The 20,257-nt window shown below is 40.4% G+C and overlaps 1 protein-coding gene across 1 annotated transcript in view; it reads left to right on the top strand.

Moving 5' to 3' along the window:
• Window positions 1–15,286, top strand: part of Il13ra1 (interleukin 13 receptor subunit alpha 1) — a 59,542-nt gene extending 44,256 nt beyond the window's left edge. Inside the window, exons 10-11 of the mRNA XM_038316580.2 lie at window positions 1,188–1,272; window positions 14,653–15,286. Coding sequence (XP_038172508.1) covers window positions 1,188–1,272; window positions 14,653–14,745 — 178 coding nt within the window. The 3' untranslated portion in view covers window positions 14,746–15,286. The remainder of the gene's footprint in view (window positions 1–1,187; window positions 1,273–14,652) is intronic.
• The last annotated feature ends 4,971 nt before the right edge of the window (window positions 15,287–20,257 follow it).

The raw sequence follows: 20,257 nt of genomic DNA, 5'->3' as shown, positions 1-20,257 counted from the left end.
TTTGATTAGAGACTCATAAAATAAAGGCATTGAGCTATTCAGCTATTTTCCCAGACTAAGGAAAAAGCAAGTACCAAGGCTCGGGGGCTAAAATGAGCTTGTGGTGTGTGCCTGGAAGAGATGGGGTGAGGGAGAGTGGCCAGAGATAAGGCTGGAGAAGCTGGCAGATAGGATCAAGTATGGCGTGGGTGTGTGTATCACTAGGATTGAGTACAATGGGAGAGCAGCAGGAAGAAAGGAGAAATGATCAGCTTTTGGCTGTGTGAAGCGGCGCGTGCCTGTAATCCTAGCACTTGGGAGGTAGAGGCAAAAGAATAAGGAGTTCAAGGCCATCCTTAACTGTATAACAAGTTTGTGGACAGCTTGAGCAACATAATATGCTGTTTAAACACAAAAACCAACCAACCAAACAAACAAATAAACAAACAAAACACCAACAAAAAACAGTGCTGAGCATTGACCCTGAGCTCTTGCACATGCTATAGGCAAGCGTTAAAACCACTAAGCCATAATCCCCCAACCCACTTTTCACTTTTTAAGACAGGCTCTAAGTTTTTTAGACTGGCCTTAAAATTACTCTATAGCTCAGCCAGGATTTGAACTTACAACCATCTTGCCCCCAAGATCCTGACTAACTCAGATTACAGGCCTGTGCCATTAGACATATATATATATATATATATATATATATATATATATATATATGTATATATATGTATATATATATTTCTCAAAATTATAAAAGCAAGCTTCTTATTTGCTAAAATTATGCCCCATTATTTTATTTTATTTTTGAGACAAGCCTCACAATGTAGCCATAGCTGGCCTGGAATTCCCTATGTAAACCAGGCTGACCTTGAACTCACAGAGATCCACCTACCTCTGCCTCTTGAGTGCTGAGATTAGAGATGGGTGTCATCATGTCTGGCCCTCATTATTTCTGAATGATGTAAGTAATTTAAGTTGGTGCCTTTTTTCCTCTATCCAGATGTGGTGGTCTTGGGACACTGATTTCTCGTAGCCATTTAAACATATCTTTTGCAATTCCCTTATTACTAAAGGTGACTTTCTAAAAGTGACTTGTGTGCTGTGGCTTTTGTGTGCCTATTTTTGATAGAGCTGTCTTTATGTGAGAGACTCCTGTGCACTGAAAAGTTTGATCCAAACAAATCTCTCTTTTCTTAAAGGCTCAAGATCATTATATTTCCTCCAATTCCTGATCCTGGCAAGATTTTTAAAGAAATGTTTGGAGACCAGAATGATGATACCCTGGTAAGCACTACCTCCATGGGGATTGAAATGGGGTGTGTAGGGTATGAGACTGGAAAACTTAGGGCATGATACACATAACATGAAATTAACTATTCCAACCATTTTACGTATATAGTTCAATACCCAACACATTTTCCGTGTTTTACAGCGACCATCCTCAGTAGAAACTGTACTTCACCAAACTCTAACTTCTTGCTCTCTTATCCCTTCCCCCAGCAACTACTACTCTATGTTCTGCTCTGTGTATTTGTCTATTCTAGGTTATCTCATGTATATGGGATCATGCAATATTTGCCTCATTGATTTTGGCTTGTTTTATTTGGCATCATGTTTTCAAGGTATATCATACTGTAGCATGTATCAGAATTCTTCAGATTGGTTACTGTATGTATACATGCATGTGGGGGGATTACACATGTTGAGACCAAAGGAGGATGTATGGGGGGGGGCTTGCACTGTCAATCTCTGCCTTATTACTTTGCAAAAGGGATCACCACTGAGCCTGAAGTGAGGTGGGTGGGCAGTAGGTGATCCCCCGTTCTTGTCCCCCGGAGCTCTGGGGTTACATATATCAACAGCCATGGCCATTTTTTAAAATAGATGCTGATATTTCAAACTCACATCCTCACGTTTACACAGCAAATGGTCTCATCTAATGAGCCACCTGCCCCAGGCCAAAATTGGTTATTTTAGCCTACACTTGATCTAAAAGATGAAAGAGTTGATTTAAAATGTCAGGTATCTGGCCAAGCATACCAGCTAAGAAATTCTCAGAATACCCTGTCTGTCTCGGGTCACTGGACTCCATCCTCTTTCTGAGGAATGAGATATCATGTCTAAACACATAGCAGAAAGAGCCTCCTTTGGGAAATTAACCTAATGGAGGGGCCTTGAACTTTTAGTTACCTTTCAAATGTTGATGAGGAATTAACAGTTAAGATGCCCTTTGTTTCTCTAGAAAGATGGGCCCTAAGCACATAAAAAGAGACCACACCCACCCAGCTGTTGGTCTCCTGCAGACTTTCATGCTGTGGCTGGAGACTTAAGACAATGGAACACAAGAGTTTGAGATCTCTGTGATAAATGCCTTCGCTGTAATAAGATAATGAAGAACATGTATGAAATAAATATTAATAGCACTGTAGATAGCTTAAATTAGTACTACCAGGCATGGGGCGGTTCATTTAGAGACGCACTGTAGTGTACTAGATAATAGTCTGACTTCTGGAGTCACGATGTCTGGACTCAGATATCCACTGTGTCGTTTACTGTCTTTTTGACCTTAGGTCGCTTGCTTAGCCTTTCTGTAACTTGGTTTTCCATTTCTAAAGTAGTAGTAGGAGTAGCACCTGTCTCATGTGGATTAAATTCATACAGAGCACAGTAATAATAAAAACTAGTTAACATACCTCACACTTCAGACATGTTCATTTCATGTTAGCAGGGAGTAGTGCTTTGGACAATAATATACATTTATTGTTGACTCTCCTAATAACGGATTGCTCATACTGGCAGTGATGCGATTCAGCTAGGGATAAGAAGTAGGAAGGATTCTGGTAGAGCACTTTAATTTTTAAAAGCAGATCACTTTAGTAGAGTGTGGTAATGCCCAGGCCAGGGTACCACGGGGCAGGTAGATCCAGCACTATACAACAGATATTGTGTAACTTAGGTAAGGTTAGTGTGGTCTTTTAACTCTAGTTGAGTCATAATCAACTAGAATTCTTGCAAGCAGTACAGGTTCCTGGGCTCTGTCTCCAGAACTTCTGGCAGCAAGTCAGGAGTGGATCCTATAAATCTGCATATCTAAAAAGAGGCCAGAGGTGATTCCTGTCCTGGTAAAACAACCTGTATAGCATGCTGTTCTTCATTTCAGCAACTACTCCAATTGATGCTGGAAGCAGCTGCTGAGCATCTAGGGTATGTCAGGGAGGGCAGTGAGTGCTTGGCCTGTGTTACCTTATTGAGTCTTAAGAACCCCCCCATTCCCCAACCCCCAACCCCCCACCCCCACCACATAGTGTAAGTGCTTGGGATGGTCAGTTCAGTCAACCTGATGGAATCTAGAGTCCCCTGGGAGATGGGCCTTTGGACATGCCTGTGGGCATGCCCTTGATTATGTTAATTGATGTGAGAAGGCTCCTGTTAATTGTGGGTGAGACCATTTCCTAGGCCGTGGATCCTGGACTGTATTGGGTAGAGATAGCAAGCCGAGCGAGTGTTAGCATGTGTTCATCTGCTTTCTGTCTGCAGATGCGAGGTGATCAGCTGCTGCAAGCCCCGATTGCCTTGATTTCCCTGCTATGATGGACTGTACCTTGTGCTGAAATTACCCTTTCTCCATTAAATTGCTTGCGTCCAGAGTATTATATCAGAGCAGTGAGAAAGCAATTAAGACGGTGCTGTTGGTATAGTTTTTTCCAGATGAGGTAACAGAGACTCAGTGAGGTTTAGAAACTTGGCCATAGTCACACATCTGGTGGGGAGTGAGATTTTAAAGCTTCCTTGCTTTTCCCCCCTGTGCTTCATTGCTTCTTGTATGATAGGATGCTCATCCTCCAGTACCTTATTGTCTTCTACAAGGTTGCTTTGACAAGAGAGGGTTGGGATGGAGGAGTTATGAGTAAAGGACTCGGGATCCTATTACGATTAGCATGCAGTGAGACAGTATTGGCAATGAGGAATGGCATTCTCATCCTAGGGGTTGTGTTCGAGAAAGGAGGACCATGCCTGCCATCAAACTGGAAGTAGGCCTGCTTTGCAACCGTAGATGCCTTTGTTTGTCCAGTGTGACTTACAATCGTTCCATTTGGAATAGTAGCAGGGTGTGCATTCTCCAATTCACCTGCACTCTGCCATTTCCAGTTCCACCATGCTGTCACACATTGGCCTCAAGGCCAAGCCACGGGAAGGCATTTGAGTTTACTTCTCTTTTCAGCAGGATGGAGACTACCTAAAATGCCGCAATGCAAATGCCCAGTGTCTGTGGGCAAAGGCCAAATGCACATGCCAACCAAGCATTGATGAGCCATGTGGTAGTTTGAATGAAAATGGTCCCTATAGGCTCAAATGTATAGTCAGCCCCCAGATGGTGCAACTGCTTGGGAAGGATTATGAGGTATGGCCTTATTGGGGGAGTGTATTGGGTTTTCTAAGCCCACACTGGGCTCTGTTAACTCTCTGCCTTATGTTTGTGGATGAGATATGAGCTCTTAGCTACTGCTCTAGTGCCATGCCTGCCTATCTGTCTGCTGCTGTGCTCCCCCACATGATGGGAAATGACTCTGATCTCTGGAACTGTAAGCCTCCTCGAAACTTTCTTCTGTAAGTTGCCTTGGTCATGGTGTCTCTTTGCAGCAATAGGAAGGTAACTAAGACAAGGTATTATCTGCCTATCTAATGCATTTCTAAAAAGAAACAATAACTAGTTCTTAACAAGTAGCTAAGAAATTGGCACTTGTCATGCAGTGCTGGTGGCCCTCCATACAGGTTGAGTGTCCCTTATCTAAAATGCTTGAGAACAAAAGTATTTTTTCAGACTTTAGAATATTACATAGATTTTACTGTTTGATCTGAAAATCGGAAATCCAAACTTCAGAACTCTTTTTTTTTTTTTTTTTTTTTTTTTGACAGGGTCTGGTCCTTGACTATCCTGGAACTCACTAGGTAGACCAAGCTACTCTTGAACTCATATAGATCCATCTGCCCTATCTCCTTAGTGTTAGGATTAAAGGCATATAATACCACACCCAGACAAGATTCTGAAATTTTAAAGCACCTTATCACTGCGCAAGCAGCTTCAGATTTTGGCGCATTTCAGAACTGTTTTTTTTTTTATTTTTTTTGGATCAGGAGTATTTAACCTATATGTCCTTTCTTAACAACAATATAATAAACATCTTTGATCATGAAAAGCATGCTCTTGGAAATAAACATTCAGGAAATAACCAAACAATGGCACAAGATTGACCCATGTCTCATTTTGTTCTAATATGAAAACTAGAAAACAATGAGTTACCAACAATTAAGAATTGATTTTATTTTCTAGAACAAAAATATGCTATGAGGAAAATTGTAAGACAATTAGTAGATAAATTGAGTCAACATATGAATAGTGACTTATTAAAAATTAACAGATAAGTGAGAAGCAAAATTAATGAAGTAATAGAATTTTCCATGAGCAGATGAAACTATCTGAATCTCATATATGACTGTCCAAGTGTCAGAAAAGTTTGATAAAGCATCTAAAGTGAACTGGGGGTATCTCACATCTAAGGAAAGTAAAAAGTTAACAGCTTTCAGACAGAATAATAGTTTACTTATAAAATAAGACTGCTGTAGTCAGACTTTTTATCTACAGCACTTAGAGAATAACATCTTGAATTGATTTTTTTTTAAAAAGTTAGGTTTCAAAGAATAGTATCTCAAGAAGAAGAAGAAAGAAAACCTCACTTATAAGAGTACAAAACAAATTATAAATATCTAGTAAATCACAATCCCAATTTTTAGAGAACTATGTTAGATACACATAGAACAATGAGTAGAAGAAACTGGGTCAGAGGAATTATGGGTAGCTGATATTCTCTGTCTATCTCCCTGAAATTTCCAAATTGCCTGTAATAAGCACGCATTACTTTTACAATGAAAGAAGCCATGTACAAATCATTAACAAGGAAGAAGGACTATTGTAGTCGTCCAGGTCTGGGAGATATTGGAGATTTGGACTTACATGGTGGCAGAGGAGACTGATAATAGGGCGCATTGTTAAAGGAATGCACTCTGACTTGGTGACTCTGTGTGGGTGAGGAAAGGTAGGGAGAATAGAAAATAATTGTGAGTTTTCAGCTCTGGGTGATAGAGTGAATAATGGCAACACTGACGGCAAAAATCAGATCAATTATCTTTCTCAGAGACGGGAAAATTGCGGGGGATTTTTCAATTTGCTGTCTAGAGGATAATATGTTGTTTTTTTGTCCCAATGAGTCAGATAATTCTGTAATTTCGTGAGCTGGATATATTGACAAGATGGGCCGCTGAAAGCATGGGACATTTTCGCCCATGATGGCTGCAGATCATTAAACAAAACCAGGTCTTTCAAAATAAAAGTATAATAAAATAATGCCGTCGGTGGGCAAGGGTCAGGGAACAATTTTCTGGGTGCTTTTAAGCAGATGAATAATCCACTTTTTAAAAAAGTATTCTCCGTGTGTTGGGAGAGGACGTGCATGTGGGAGTGCACAACTTTGGGGAGTCAGTTATTTCCTTTAGTAGTCTGTAGGTTCTAGGTGGTTGAACCCAGGTCTGGGGGCTTGAGTAGCACGAGCCTGCACCCCCTGAGCCCATCTCATAGGCCCCGTTGTCTGCTTTCTTTACACAGAAGTAGTCCTCAGAAAGTGATGTACCTGCACTAGAGACAGCAATTCCCTTCTAGAATCCTTCAGTCACAGAATGAGCGTCATCTTGGATGCTGCTGAGGAGACACAGGGTTATGTGCCAAATTCTTGCCTTTAATTACAAATTTGCAAAATCCTAGATGCTCTTCCTAACATCGTCACTTCAGAGATGGGGACTTTGGGGGGAGGGGCACTGAGAAGTCTCCAGAGGTAGAGAGGTGACTACAAAACTACTTGGACTAGATCCCAGTATCCCAAAGATGTCACATCCTAATCTGAAGACAGAAGCCATGTGTTTTTGAAACACCTGTTATTTCCACACCAACGCCATCCATAGTACTGCTTTAAAAATGCATTTAGATGCGGCCACAAATAAATCTTCGGCGTAGTTTTCCTTAAGGTTTCTAGTGTTTTGATGTTGTTTTGTTCGTCACCATGGTAACAGTTTGGCCACCCGTGTTTCTTCCTGTTGCTTTGCTTTTTGCCTTTTCCATGTGACTAATTGGGCTGCTGGCCACATTCAGGGGTGGGGGAGGGGACTGGAAAGGCAATTGCTTCTCTTCTGTATCTGTATTTCTTGCATCCATATATATATATATATGGGTTTTTTGGGGTTTTTTGATTTTTTTTTTAACTTCAGTATTTATGCTTTCCTCTGCAACCGAGACACCATCACATCACGGTGATTGAAAGATTAAGAATTCCTAATATGATCTACGGCTCAGGCCCTGCCTGAATTTTGCCAGTAGTCCCAGTTCTTTAGAGATAGATACCATCCAATGAGCCCACCATTGGTGAGGCTAAGAATGATCCCTGTGTTTAAGACGCTAACAGCATACTCCCTCTGGTTACTTAACTTCCTCCCTCCACCCACGACCCGTGCCACTGGAGATACTTAGTTGGGTATCGTGTAGCACCCTGCCAAACCTTCAGCTAATGCTTTTACACCAGTGGATTGCCTTCTTCAGCCTTGAGGTGTTGTTAAAGGACAGTTTTCTCCTTTCTCCTTTTGTCCTTTCAGTTCCGTGTATAAATCTGCACCTTTCTGTGAAGCATTGCTTTTTGGTTGTCAGCTCGGCTTTTTGGCTGTTCCGAAATTCAATTCCTGCTAACAGGACAGAATGCATGCTTATTTTTTTTCTTTATTGGCTTATAAAATGAGGCGTTGGGTTAATGACCACCACAAATGGTTTCAAATTAGTCCCTTTTGTGACACGCACGACAGGGCTCTTAGATGTGGGGCTCTCCAATTTGTTCTGTCCAGCCTTTTGTTTTTTACTATTCTGACGAAGACTGGGGCAAGAAATAGGTTGATTTGTGTCCAAAAGACCAGTGGTTTTGCATGGTGCTTAGCTGCATGAAATTTACTTCGCTTTTAGACACTGTGGGGAATACTGTAATCAAACTTGAAAAAAATGTTAAATTGAGACTTGATTTTCCATAATGTTCCTGTATTTTTTGCTTTACAATATAAAAACCCGTGATGGTTTTTTTGCTCTCTGTCCACTATTCTATTGTTGATGATGGACCATTTCTTTTATTTTAAATGACAGATTAAGGATTGAATTGTGGACTGGTGATTTGGGGGGTTTTAAAATTAGGCTGGCAGAAAATTCGTAAGATTGAATACTAAGGCTTTGTGTTCATTCTTTCTCCTTTATGTGGGCATATTCCATGCTGTGCTGAGAGAAAGGCCATGGTTCTGATAAAGGGTTTAGAAAAGAGTATATAATATAGTCTATATTACAATGGCCCCATGTGCTCTGTATTACAGTTAGCCCCCTACATCCTCCCATGTTTCTTCCCATCTCAGTCAACTACACTCCCCCCTTTTCCTACCATTCCCTTTCCTGGATTTGTAAGTTTGGGGTTTGTCTTGTGACCCATTTGAATTAACCAGTGCCATCCGTGTGATCAGTGGATTGGGACTGTTCATTAGCGCATGGTAGGGTCACCTGTGAGTGGCCAATTAAAAGCAATGACTCTCCCCTCTCCGTGAATCTATCAGTAGGAAATGGTAAGCCATGGGGGGGGGGTAAGAACCCCTGAGTCCTTCCTTCATGTATACATGTATGAAACTGTCAAAGAATAAAATTAGTCAATAAAAAAATTAAGAGTGTTGGGACTGGAGAGATGGCTCAAAGGTTGAGAGCACTGCTCTTGCAGAGAATATGGATTTGGTGCCCAGCACCCACATGGCATAATCTCACAACTCTCTGAAACTCCAGTTCCAGGTGATCCCATATCCTCTTCTGGCTTCCATAGGCAACATATATGCAAGAAAAACAGACACATAAGATAAAATGAGTCTAAAAATCATTTTAAAAGAGTAATCCAAGTTTTATTTTGGAATAAAAATGTTATTTGTAAAGATTGTCCTTACAGGTTGTTACTGACCCCGTATGAAACAATTAAAGTTTTGTGTGTGTGTGTGTGTGTGTGTGTGTGTGTGTGTGTGTGTGTGTGTGTAAAACAGGATTTCATCCTCAGCCCCAGCTGACCTTTAGCTCCCTAGGTAGCCCAGGGTAACCTAGAATTCCTAGCAATCCTCCTGCCTCAGCTCCCTGAGCATTGGGATTATAGGCATGAACCATCACTAGTGGCTTACAAATCACTTTTTTTTTCTTATCCAACATAGCATTGTGTATGTATATATTTTAGGAAGCTTCTACAGTAGTAGGTTATAACCATTTCTAAATGTCTTTAGTGTTAATTTTCCTTCCATGTACCCCTTCCGTTAGCCTGTTTTCCCATCCCCTACCTGCATTAACCCTTTCTGTCCCATTATTAATTTTGAACGCTTTATATTAGTGCATTCTGTCTCCTTTCCCTTTAGTATTGTTTCCCATGGGATTTTAGTAAGTTCCTGCCCTTATGGGTATTCCAAGTGAAACACGCATGTGACATGTGTCTTTCTGGCGCACGGTTACCAATGCTCAAGGATGATTGCAGAGGTGGCCGCAGCAAGAGTGTAAGAGCTGATGGTGATCAAAGGAAAACCTGCCTTCCAGATACAGCAGGCCTGCTGCACACGTGAACTCGCAGTGACCTTAAAACAAAACAAGATGTCAAAAGCAACACAGCGTGTGCATGCGCACGTGCACGCACACACAGACACAGAGACACACATATGTCCTGCTTTGACTATCTTAAATGTGTTCATTCTGGTATAAAATATTGTTAAAGACATCTGACCATATAATATTGTTCCATATTAAAATATTTGAGTTTCCCTCCTGGGATTTTCAAAAATATTTTCTTCACAAAATCCAATAATCTTACCAGACCCATTCTTGATGTTGGCCATTTTGGGTTGGTTTTTGTCAGGTACAGGTTGAATACCTCTAAAGTAAACATCTGAAGTCCCGAATGCTGGAATAGTTGAACTATTTTAAGGGCTAATATAATGCCACAAATGGAAAATTCTGCTTCCTAGGATTTTGTTTTGTGCTCAAAACTTCAATGTGCTATGCAGCCTTCTCTTGAGTTATGACTATTTACTATATGTGAAGCATGAAAGAATTTTGAGTTAAGACTTGGGTCCCATCTGCAATATATCTCCAAATTTTGAAAAACTTTCCCAAACCACAAACGTTTTTACTCTTGAGCATTTTGTGTAAGGGATGTTTAACCTAGTCTACGCTTGGCTTTTGCCTTCCTTCTCCATTTGTCGTGCCCTCTGAGATAATTGTCTAAATCCCCATCTCAGGCGCTTGTTCTCTGAAGACATCATCTAACGATCTGATGTGCTTACTCACCCATGGTCCCCCCAGCTTAGTCTTCATTTCTGAAATGAAATAATTATTTTCCTTTATTTCTAATTCTTTACTGAGTTTTCTCCTTTAATTTTTGAATTCTTCTCATCTAATTTTCTGAATCCTGTTCTGAATATTTATACATTCCTTCATGGGATTTATAATTTCTCATTCTGTGTAAATTTTTCTTCATCAAGTTTTCATATATTAGGGTATTGTTTTCATGGACGTATTTCTGTCGACTTTTACTTCTGTGGAGATATTATTATTCTGTTGTTTATTTGTATGTGAATTTGGTTTCCTAAACTTTAAAAAAAAAGAGGCTTTACTCAGGTCCGCTTTACTAATTTCATGATTATACAGCCCTCTCTTCTATCACTTTGAGAAGTTTTGAAAATTATAAAAAATGGCTTTGGAAGGACCTGCCTTCCCCTCTGCGTCCTTTTATTTCTCTTTAGTGGTGAGACTCAGTCTCTCTAGGTAGTCCTGACTTGCCTGCAACTTCCTCTGTAATCCTGGCTTCCCTTGAACTTGTAGTTATCCTTCTGCCTCTGCTTCCCAAGTGCTGGGATTCCAGGCATGTGCCAATATACCTGGCCTTTTCTTTTTATAACTTCTTCCTCCAGCTCTCCTTCCCTCACGTCCATCTCTACATTTATCTGGATTTTCTTTTCTTCTTTATCCATTTCTTTTTCCTGCCATGCAAATCCTTTGGAGTCTATTTCCCCTAGTTTCTCCTCGGAGTGCAGCTTCATCCTGCGAGGGAGACTCAGTTTAGAGAGCTTGTGTCTTGGACATTTTGTGACTTAGCAGACCCTTAAAATGTTCAGAAATTCGCTCACTGATGTTTGAGATCCCACCAACTTCTTAGGCCTCTTGGATACATGCGGATTCTTTCTGTGACCTCTTCCCCATAACCGTCACTTTTTCGTCCCCATAAACACTTATTTGGGTTATTATTTATTTGTTTGCTTTACCAATCACGCTGTTTGCCTTTCTTATTTTTTTAATGATTGCATTTATATAGAGAGGCAAATACCAGCCCATGCTGCCACAAACTACCTTCCTGCCTTCATATCTCTGCGAATTACAAACCATGAGCCAAATCCTGCTGGCTGCCACTTGTTTTTTGTACACCCTTTGATCTAAAAATAGACCTTTGGATATCTCTCGCTCTCTTTCTTTTAATACTATTGATGGAACTTTTCACATGCTATACTACTGACCTGCTCCCCAAGTAGCTTTTAGTTTAGAAATTTTCGGATTTGAAGTGACAAATTATTATCCAAGGAGCTTGTATGGCTTGAATAAATTATGCTTATCCATGCGTGAAATTGCTTTTGGAAGTTAAAGGAAGTGAAATAGCTCTGTTTGGCCAGTTTATGAGAATTTATAACATATGTTGCTAAACAAAACATCCATATTACTTAGGCAAAGCATGAGAATTCAAATAATTATATTCACAGGAAGTATATATTAAAACTAAGGTGTACAAATTTCTAGATTTACCAGTAGCAGGGTTCAAATACTTGTTTGGACACACTTTTGCAAACATGTTGGTAAGTAATGTTTTGAAAATCAATGGGTGTTTTAATAGGTGAGGAATTTTTACACAACGCATTTTATATGTTTTTATCAGTACATTGGCTTAAACCTTTTATTTTGTGAAATTCCTGTTCCTTGCCCTTTTATCCCCTACAGTATTTTTCTTTTCCTTGGTAGTTTACAAGGTTCTGCATATACCAGATTTTCTTTTCTGGTATCATCATTGATGATAGGACCCAGGGCCTGATTCATGCAAGGCAAACACTCCACCAACTAAACAATTTCTCTAGCTTCATATATTAAATAATCATCCTTTGGCTTGGTAGCCATTGTTGCCTTTTATTGTGTTTATGGTGATTATCTAAATACAAATGATTTTTTTCTTTTTTTTCTGCAGTAAAACTACCTCTCAAAAATGATATTTTATGTGCAGAAAGTCTATACATGGGAAACTTATAAAGTTGTTTCCCTGTGTGTTTAGTTGACTTTGTGTTTCATGCTTGGGGCTTTATTGGTGGAGTCTATGAGGGAGTGTTGAGCTTTGTTTTTCAAATGCTTCGCCAGTTGGCATGGTGCCATTTATTGAGTAAACCATTGTTTTAAGGCTATCTTAACTTTTTGGATGGTTTTTCTTAGAAGTCCAAACATTTCACATGTTTTAAAATATAGAATTTTTCAAGTCCAATTTACAAATAACAAAATGTTTCCTTTTTTTAAGTGTTCACTTAGAAGAATTTTAGCAAACAGATGCAATTTTGTGGCCACCACTCCAGTAGAAATATAGACTATTTCTGTCATTTCCTTATGTGTCCCTCTGGAGTCAGCTCCAGCCCTCACTTGAGACCAGTGGTTCTCAAATTGTGGGTCTCAGCCCCTTTGGGAGTCAAACAACCCTTTCACAGGGGTCCCATATCAAATATCCTGCATATTATATATCTACATTATGATTCATAACAGTAGCAGAATTACAGTTATGAAGTAGCAAAGAAAAATATTTGGGTTACTACAACTTGAGGAACTGTACTAAAGGGTTGCAGCACGAGGAAAGTTGAAAACCACGGGTCATGTCCCTTGCAACCACTGATTTTTTTTCTGTCCCCAGAATCTTTCTTTTTCCATAGTGCCAAACAAATGGAATCCTAGGATACATAGATTTCTGAGTCTGGCTTCTTTCACTTAGTAATGATGTAGTAAGAAAATATTCGTATCATTGCATATGCCAACAACAGTTTACTTCTCTTTATTGCTAAGAAATACTCCATAGTTTATTTAACATTCTCTTGTATAAGGACATCAGGACTAGATCTCGTTGGGTTGTTAGGAGTTAAGGTGCTGTAAATAAAGTCTCTGTATGGCCATGTTTTCCTTTCTTCAGGGTAAATAGACAGGAGCAGGACTTTAGGGTCCTGTGTTAAGTGTATGCTCAGAGTTACACAATAACTAGGCTGTTTCACAGAGTAACTACTATTTTACATTCCCGCCAGAAATACATGACCGATCCGATTCCTCCGCATCCTCGGCAGAGCTTGCACTTATCGATATTTTTAACTTTCACAACTCTGTCAGGTATGCTAGGGTTAAATATTTTATTTAGGAAAAAATGGCTATTTTAAACAGCATCTCCCAGTTTTTAGCTCCATACACTACTGCTAGACGGTCCTATTTCCTCAGTGCCGCAGCCCGCCACAGCTAAACAGGCTGTTCTTGTTTCTGTCTCTCTGACTTCCCCGTCTTCCTGCAAGCTTAATGAACTGTAGAGCACAAAGGAGAAAGGGAGCCCAGCCCCAAGCTTGGGCAGGGAGTGGTGTGACTTTATTTCTGCAAAGGGTTCTTGTTTTATTTATAAAGTCATTCACTCTCTGCAACAATTTAAAGCTTACAGCATGAAAACAGCTATAGGCAATACAGAAACACATGATTCTCTCTCAATAAAACTTGATTTCCTCACGCAGGCAGGCAGTTAGCTAGGCTCGTCTGTGCCTCATACTATGCCTATACTTTTCTCTGGCAGCTTTTTTACAGGTGACAGAACTGAGTTTAGAGTTCACCCTTTCCCCAGACTGACAAAGATAGCCATAGGACCAGAATGTTGGCTTTTTACTATGAAAATATGCTTGACTCCCATTCAGGAGAAGCTCTGTATAATGAGTCCATTACACATAATGTCTAACAAATCGGTCCGTCTGGCAAATGATGTTAAATGAAGGATTAGTATAGAGATGTTCACAGCTTCTAGGACTATGACTTTCAAGACATTCAGTGTCTTGTTAACTAGATGGTAATTAACTTTTGGGAGCCTGTGATGTTTCTGGAGCAGTGGTCCAATTTGAGTGGTAAGAAAGTAAAATCCCAAGTGAGACAGTTGGAAAAGTGGCCCACCCTTTAGTTTATTTCCCAAAGACTGTTTCTAGTTTGGCAGATATCTCAATTTGTATATCTCTTCAAACAGGCACTAACCGTTATGTAACAATCCCATGCTTTTCCTGTCTTTAATGTTCATTCTTGATTATTTGGCTTCTTTAATTGTCCCACTTGATGAGTATTCTTAGATCAGAAGACCCAAAGCAGGAAAGCATTGCACTTACGGTTCTTGTGCATACAAACTTACAAACAAGCGCTGACTCCCAGTACCCAGGGAGAGAATGTGGCTGTGAAGTCACCGGGCGTATTCTTGTTCTTCCTTGCAGCACTGGAAGAAGTACGACATCTATGAGAAGCAATCCAAAGAGGAAACGGATTCTGTAGTGCTGATCGAAAATCTGAAGAAAGCTGCTCAGTGATGGGGAGAACTGACTTCTGGTTTTCCTTCAATGTGACCCTGTGAAGATTCACTGCACTCTCCGTTTGTTATCCGAGGGCTTGTTAAATAGAAATCGAAACTACTGGACCCTTGAAGCACAGGCAGCTTCTAAGAGCCACGGCTTTTTCATGTCAGTTTTGCACCGAAAAACCCAAACTAATGGAGCTCTTCAAGACGAGAGCAGAGCCTTTCTCGTTCTCGCTGAATCTTAAAAGCAGATGTCCTTTGCCAAGTGTCCAAACTAAAGGACAAAGAACAGGGGACAATGAGCATGGATTCATCTTATCAGGAGTCGTGATGACTTCCTTAAGGAATCTCTGCTTGCTCTGTATTCTTTGTGTGGAATAACACCAAGAAATTTTACTTGTGAGGAAACTCACTTGGGGTGTGTATGCTAGTGCTGAACATGATTCCCAGAGAACATCTAGCAAACAAAACTGATACAATCTGCTGCCTATTGTTTGGGAACCTACTGAGTAATGTTTGTGGCTATTAAAATGCGCTATCATTATCCACTTCAATAGCATTTCCCTCTGCCTTGAATTTCCCAGAAGTCATCTTGGCCACGGTGATGACATGTAGAAAAAAAACAAAAACACAGAGGCAACTTCTCCACCAAGGCTGTTTTATGTCCTTGCAGGATTTTGTAGGATAGTGGAGGCAGAATGACCTAGTATTAGAGTTGGAGTCAGGGAGTCTGGAAAGATGGCTGCCCCACATCATTTCTGCTACTCAAACCAAGTATGGACTATGCATCTAGCTTGTACTTGTATCTAGTGTGAGGGATGGGACCCCACTCCTGGGTTTATATAATTTTGGGACTCCTTATTTCTTAGTACTTTCTTTATCTTCAGATAAAGCCAGCCATTTCCCCAACTTTTGAACTTCTCATTGCCCATGCTTATTCCCTGCTATGCCTACTCCCGCATTCTCTTTCGTATAGCCTTTCGACTTTCGGCGAAAGTGAGGGTACAAATTTGCTTAGACTATCTAGTGGAGCAGGGAATAATTTGCATCTCAGGTAAAAGATGAGTATTCTGAACAACAATGACTAATTTATACAGGTTTTGCCACTTCCCTGTGAGCCAGCCTGCAATTAGTTGAGGGTTTCGAGCAATTGGTGTTTCTTTGTGTATTTTCTAAGAGAGATGATGTCTTTTCTTCGCTTAGAATTTAGGCTCCATTTGCTTGAGTGGAAAAAAAAAAAGATTAGTGTCTGTTTTTCTTTGTTTGTAAGATAGGCCTTAGGATGGCTATTTTCCATGCTGCAAATGGTTCTGTCCACTCAAATGTTCTGTGTTTTATTGAGAGGGAACCAAGTGGGGCTCCAACTATGTACTAGATTTTTGCATATGTTGGGTTTCCATTCTGCCCCATTCCCACAATATATGCATATGTGTATCCCCCCATCCCGCCTGCTTCCGGTAAATTCAAAACAGTAAGAGGTACCCCACTTCTCTTACTCATACCTACAGATCACTAGCAAGGACTGAAGAACTTTATATCACAAATTCTTCAGGCATTTACCAGTTCATATCAATAAAATGATGCTTCTTGCATCTCTTGTCCTTAAGCAGGGAAGATAGGAGACCCCTGCTCTCCACGGGCTGGGACAAAGTGAGTCTTGCTTCCGTAGCAGTAGTGGCAGGAGAGGAGCACTGTGCCCTTGCAGTTTAGGAAATGAGGGTGCATGATGTGATTGACTCATGGGTGTCATCTCCTGGTGCTCTTATTTTGGGTGTCAGATTGCTGCTGGGCTACAGGCCTTGGAGGTGTTCCAGTTTCTCCTACTGTTCACTAGAATGAAGACCTAGCTTCCTGTAGAAGAGTGAAACCACTCCTTACCCAGGATTTCATAGTTCTGGGAAGGAAAGCACCTAAATGCCTTGCACAGGGCCACTTTTACTGCTGGCCTATTTGGATGGTGATGAAGAGGGTGCTTTGAAATGCCCCGAGAGCACCCATTCTGCTAGTCATGCAGCCTGGGAACAAGGACATCATATTTTCCTTCCAACCTCCTCTTTCAGCAGGTGCAATAGCAGAGGGGAAAGAGGATGTTAAATGATAGGAATACCTTTGTTTTAATGAACAAGAGTAATCTCCAGGACTTAGGAACTCTTAATCAGTACATTGCTTATTGGAAACTTGTAGGTTCATATATTATTTTGACTAAGGTATATGGATTGTTTTCACCTACATATATAAGTAAACCCAGTGTAAGGAGGACCATTTCTTTTCTTCCATTCAGATAACCTTTTTCTGAATCTGGGCACTGAAGGGATACATGAAATAATGTTAATGTTTTTGGCAATGTCTTCAACTAGGAGTCTTTCTGTTTAACTTCTTATAAGAAAGTAAAATAAATATTGTTTTTTTTTTTTGTATGTCACCTAAATGCGTTCTTTTGACCTTGTTTTTGGGAGCGTGTTGTTGGGAGTGGATGGTAGAGAAAATGACATTTGAAACAATAAACATTGTACAATTAATTCCAAGGCAGCTATTTCATCTTAACCAACATTTGTTACGAGTTTCCCTGTTGTCTGGTTGTGTCAGTCTTCTGAAGAGGACACACATATAAAATTGGTTTTACGTTAGGGCAGCCTTTCCAGGCATCAGCTTGGAAAAGACTGAAGTATTTGATAAACTGTAACTACAAAGATGAATGGTGGTCCAGCAAGATGACTCACCAGGTAAAGATGCTTGCTGCCAAGCCTAATGGCCTGAGTGTCATTCCCCGAGACCCACATGGTAGAAGGAGAGAGCCAACTCCCTCAAGTTATTCTAACTTTACCTCCACACATAGAGTGCCCACACATACAGCTGGATGTGTGCACTCATACACAAATAAAAAGCTATCTAAAAAAATTAAGGGAAACCGATCTGATCTTTTGCGATATCCAGCCAGGAAATAGAACACAGTGCACTTACTGTCATCATATATGTAATGTGCACATGATATTATACACAGCTATCATTGCCTTTGTCATAGTAGACCTCTAGTTACGTTATGAATATTTGCTTATTTTTGAGACCAAGAAAACTGTTTTTCAATAGCGAACCTCTAAAGATCTATCTAGCCGCTTAGTTATAAGCTTCATAATTTCGTTTTTAAACTTTTATTTGTATTGTGATGTGTGTGTGTGTGTGTGTGTGTGTGTGTGTGTACATGCTTATGTATGTCTGCATGCTTAGGGCAAGGGTGTACTTGTGTGTACATGTATATGGAGACCAGAAGTCAGGTGCTGGGAGTCTTTCTCTACTGCCCTCCTCCTTTGTTGTTAGGTCTCATTGAATCTAGAACTCACCAATTGGGCAAGACTAACTTGTCCATGGGCTGCAGGGATCCTCCTGTCTCTGCCTTCACGTTGCTGGGGTTAGAGGTATGGGGCACCACTCTTCCTAGCTTTCTAAAATGACGGCTGGCGATTTGAAGTTGAGATTGTAAATCTATATGAGATCCATGGAAATCATAAATTCCTGTAGCCACAAGCATGCTCACCTCATCTCAGAAAGAGAGAAGCCAGAATGACCTATGCGTGGTTGCTTTTCAGCTTGTTTGCCATCTCATCGTGACTATGAACTGCTCTTTGAACAGTGCACCGTCATGCTTACGTGAATTGTGAATTGTGTTACTAGGCTTTTGGTTTCGTTTTGCTTTGTTTGGTGATTTTATTTTTTTTTCTTTAATTGGGGGGGGTGTTTTTTTGTGAGATTAGATCTTGTTATATTACCCAGGGTGGCTTGAGTTTATTACATAGCCCAGCCTTGCCCAGAGCTCTCAATCCGCCTAGCTCAGCCTCCCGATCGCTGGAATTACGGACATGCACTACCATGGCAGACTCACTAGAAAGTGAGTATTAGCACTTTGAGAGGAAAATAAGGAAACACACACTTTTCTTTCGCCTGGAAAGACAACTCGGCATGTAAAATGAAGGTGCCTGTAGACTTGAAGACCTGAGTTCTCTTCCCAGAGCCCAATCAAAAGTGGAAGGAGAAAACTGGCTCCGTAAAATTTTTCTCTGACTGCCACACATGTTGTAGTATGCATGTCCATACCCACATTCTGCACATGTGCCCGTGTGCATGCGCGCTCACCCCACCCACCCAATGATATTTTGTTTTGTTTTGTTTTTTTCGAGACAGGGGTTCTCTGTGTAGTTTTGGTGTCTGTCCTGGAACTAGCTCTCATAGACCATGCTGGCATCGAACTCACAGTGATTCATCTACCTCCCTCTGCCTCATGAGTGCTGGAATTAAAGGCGTGGACCACCACTGCCCAGCAAGAATAATAAAATTTAAAGACCCTTTTATTTCAGAAATGTTTTTCTTCCACACTTATGGTGTGTGTGTGTGTGTGTGTGTGTGTGTGTGTGTAAAGATAGATATAGATATAGATATAGATAGATAGATATAGATATATCTCTCGCTATATATATATCTCAACTAAAATTAAAATCTTGGAATGCTTTTAGTTTCATTAAGGGAGAAATTTCATTGATGTTGATATGCTATTTGTTTTGTACATCAATTCTTAAGATGATTTTTTTCCTTAACTTCTCTGGCCTCTAACCATCTTTCCCAGTGGTTGCATCTTCAGCAACAGGAAGCTATCTCACTGCTGGTTCTCAACATTTGTACGGTAGCCTAGTAAAAGAAAAGAGAAAATCGGTAGTTTCTACTTTGTTTCAAGTTACAAACGCAAGTGCTGTTTCCCTGATTCCCCATACCAGTCTCCTGAGATTGGCTGCGTTACCTGCCCTTTACAAACGCAGACAGTCGAGGCTGATTGAGTTCTGGAAACGCATACGGTTGTGGGGTCGTGAAGCAGAAGAAGAAAACAAGTCCACCCGTCTTGTAAGGCTGTGTGGTGCCAGCAGTGGTGCATTTATTTGTCCCTAAGCAGCAGCTACTAAAAGAAGAGACACCTTATTTCACGTTACTGCCTGATTGCTTTTTAACTGTAAGACTTTGAGAATTCAGATCATTCCATTATAAAGTGATCATTTGCAAGATCTCAAGCTTCATTGTGCAATCATTTATCATTGTGCCAGGTAGGGTGTGCTGAAGAAAAGGAATTTGGAAGTGAATAATGTTTGGCTCTGTAGTCCATAGCTGATTAGTCAAGGACAGGCTACTTTCTGTGAGAAAAAAAAATAAACTGAATTAATGTTTTGGAGTTCCCAAGGATGCTGGGCAGATAGCGTTCCCTTTCTGGATCTGCTTCCTTTCTGAGGAGTCAGTGTTTTCGTCTGTGAAATTAAGAGGTTGCACTACATTTAGTATATTACTTCTGACACGCAATAGGGACTAATACAATTTTAGCCTTATAAATCAAGAAAACATGTTTATCATCATTTACTCTAGCTTGCTATAAGTGGTAAATGCCAAAAGCAACCAGAGGAGCAGGCCCTTTAATGGAATGTGAAGAACAAAGGAATTGATACCTTGGAGGATCTCTGTTGTTTATCCAAGTCAAGCCTTTTCGCTGGGGC

The sequence above is a fragment of the Arvicola amphibius genome, chromosome X (assembly GCF_903992535.2).
Source record: "Arvicola amphibius chromosome X, mArvAmp1.2, whole genome shotgun sequence".
Lineage (NCBI taxonomy): Eukaryota > Metazoa > Chordata > Mammalia > Rodentia > Cricetidae > Arvicola > Arvicola amphibius.
The sequence above is the reverse complement of the archived record's forward strand: the minus strand, read 5'-3'. Positions and strand labels throughout refer to the sequence as shown.